General features: G+C 19.4%; 1 protein-coding gene across 1 annotated transcript; it reads right to left on the bottom strand.

Moving 5' to 3' along the window:
* Positions 1–490, bottom strand: PGSY75_0002500 (putative iron-sulfur assembly protein; the record flags this gene model as incomplete). The annotated part of the gene is made up of 1 exon (XM_018783155.1): positions 1–490. A coding segment is annotated over one exon (490 nt), but the record flags the coding sequence as incomplete, so codon positions are not given.

Below are 490 nucleotides of genomic sequence, written 5' to 3' on the forward strand. Positions count from 1 at the left end.
TTTTTTTTTTGTAAAGTGAAAACTAGTACCACATGGACATATAGATGTAATATTTGGATTTTTAAAAATAAATTTTTCATTTAAATCATCTTTATAATAATCTAAGGTTGTATTGATAACATATAGAATACATTTTCTATCAATTACTAGGAGTATATTATTTTGATCATCATAAATTATTTCATCTTCTTTATGTATATCATTTTTTGATATAAAATTGAATGAATGAGTTAATCCATTACATCCTTTAGTAATAAAGAAGAGTTTCAAAATAGTTTTGTTGTCACTATTATTGTTAGTATAATTATTACTGTTAAGATTATTTTTATTGTTAATATTATTATTACTGTTAAGATTATTATTACTGTTAAGATTATTTTTATTGTTGTTTTCCTTTTCATTTGTGGAAATAATTTTTTTTAATTCCTCTTTAGCTTCATCCGTTATAGTTACAATATCCTTTTTTTTTTTGTTATTTCTTTTTTTTAAT

Source organism: Plasmodium gaboni (genome assembly GCF_001602025.1).
Source record: "Plasmodium gaboni strain SY75 chromosome Unknown, whole genome shotgun sequence".
NCBI lineage: Eukaryota > Apicomplexa > Aconoidasida > Haemosporida > Plasmodiidae > Plasmodium > Plasmodium gaboni.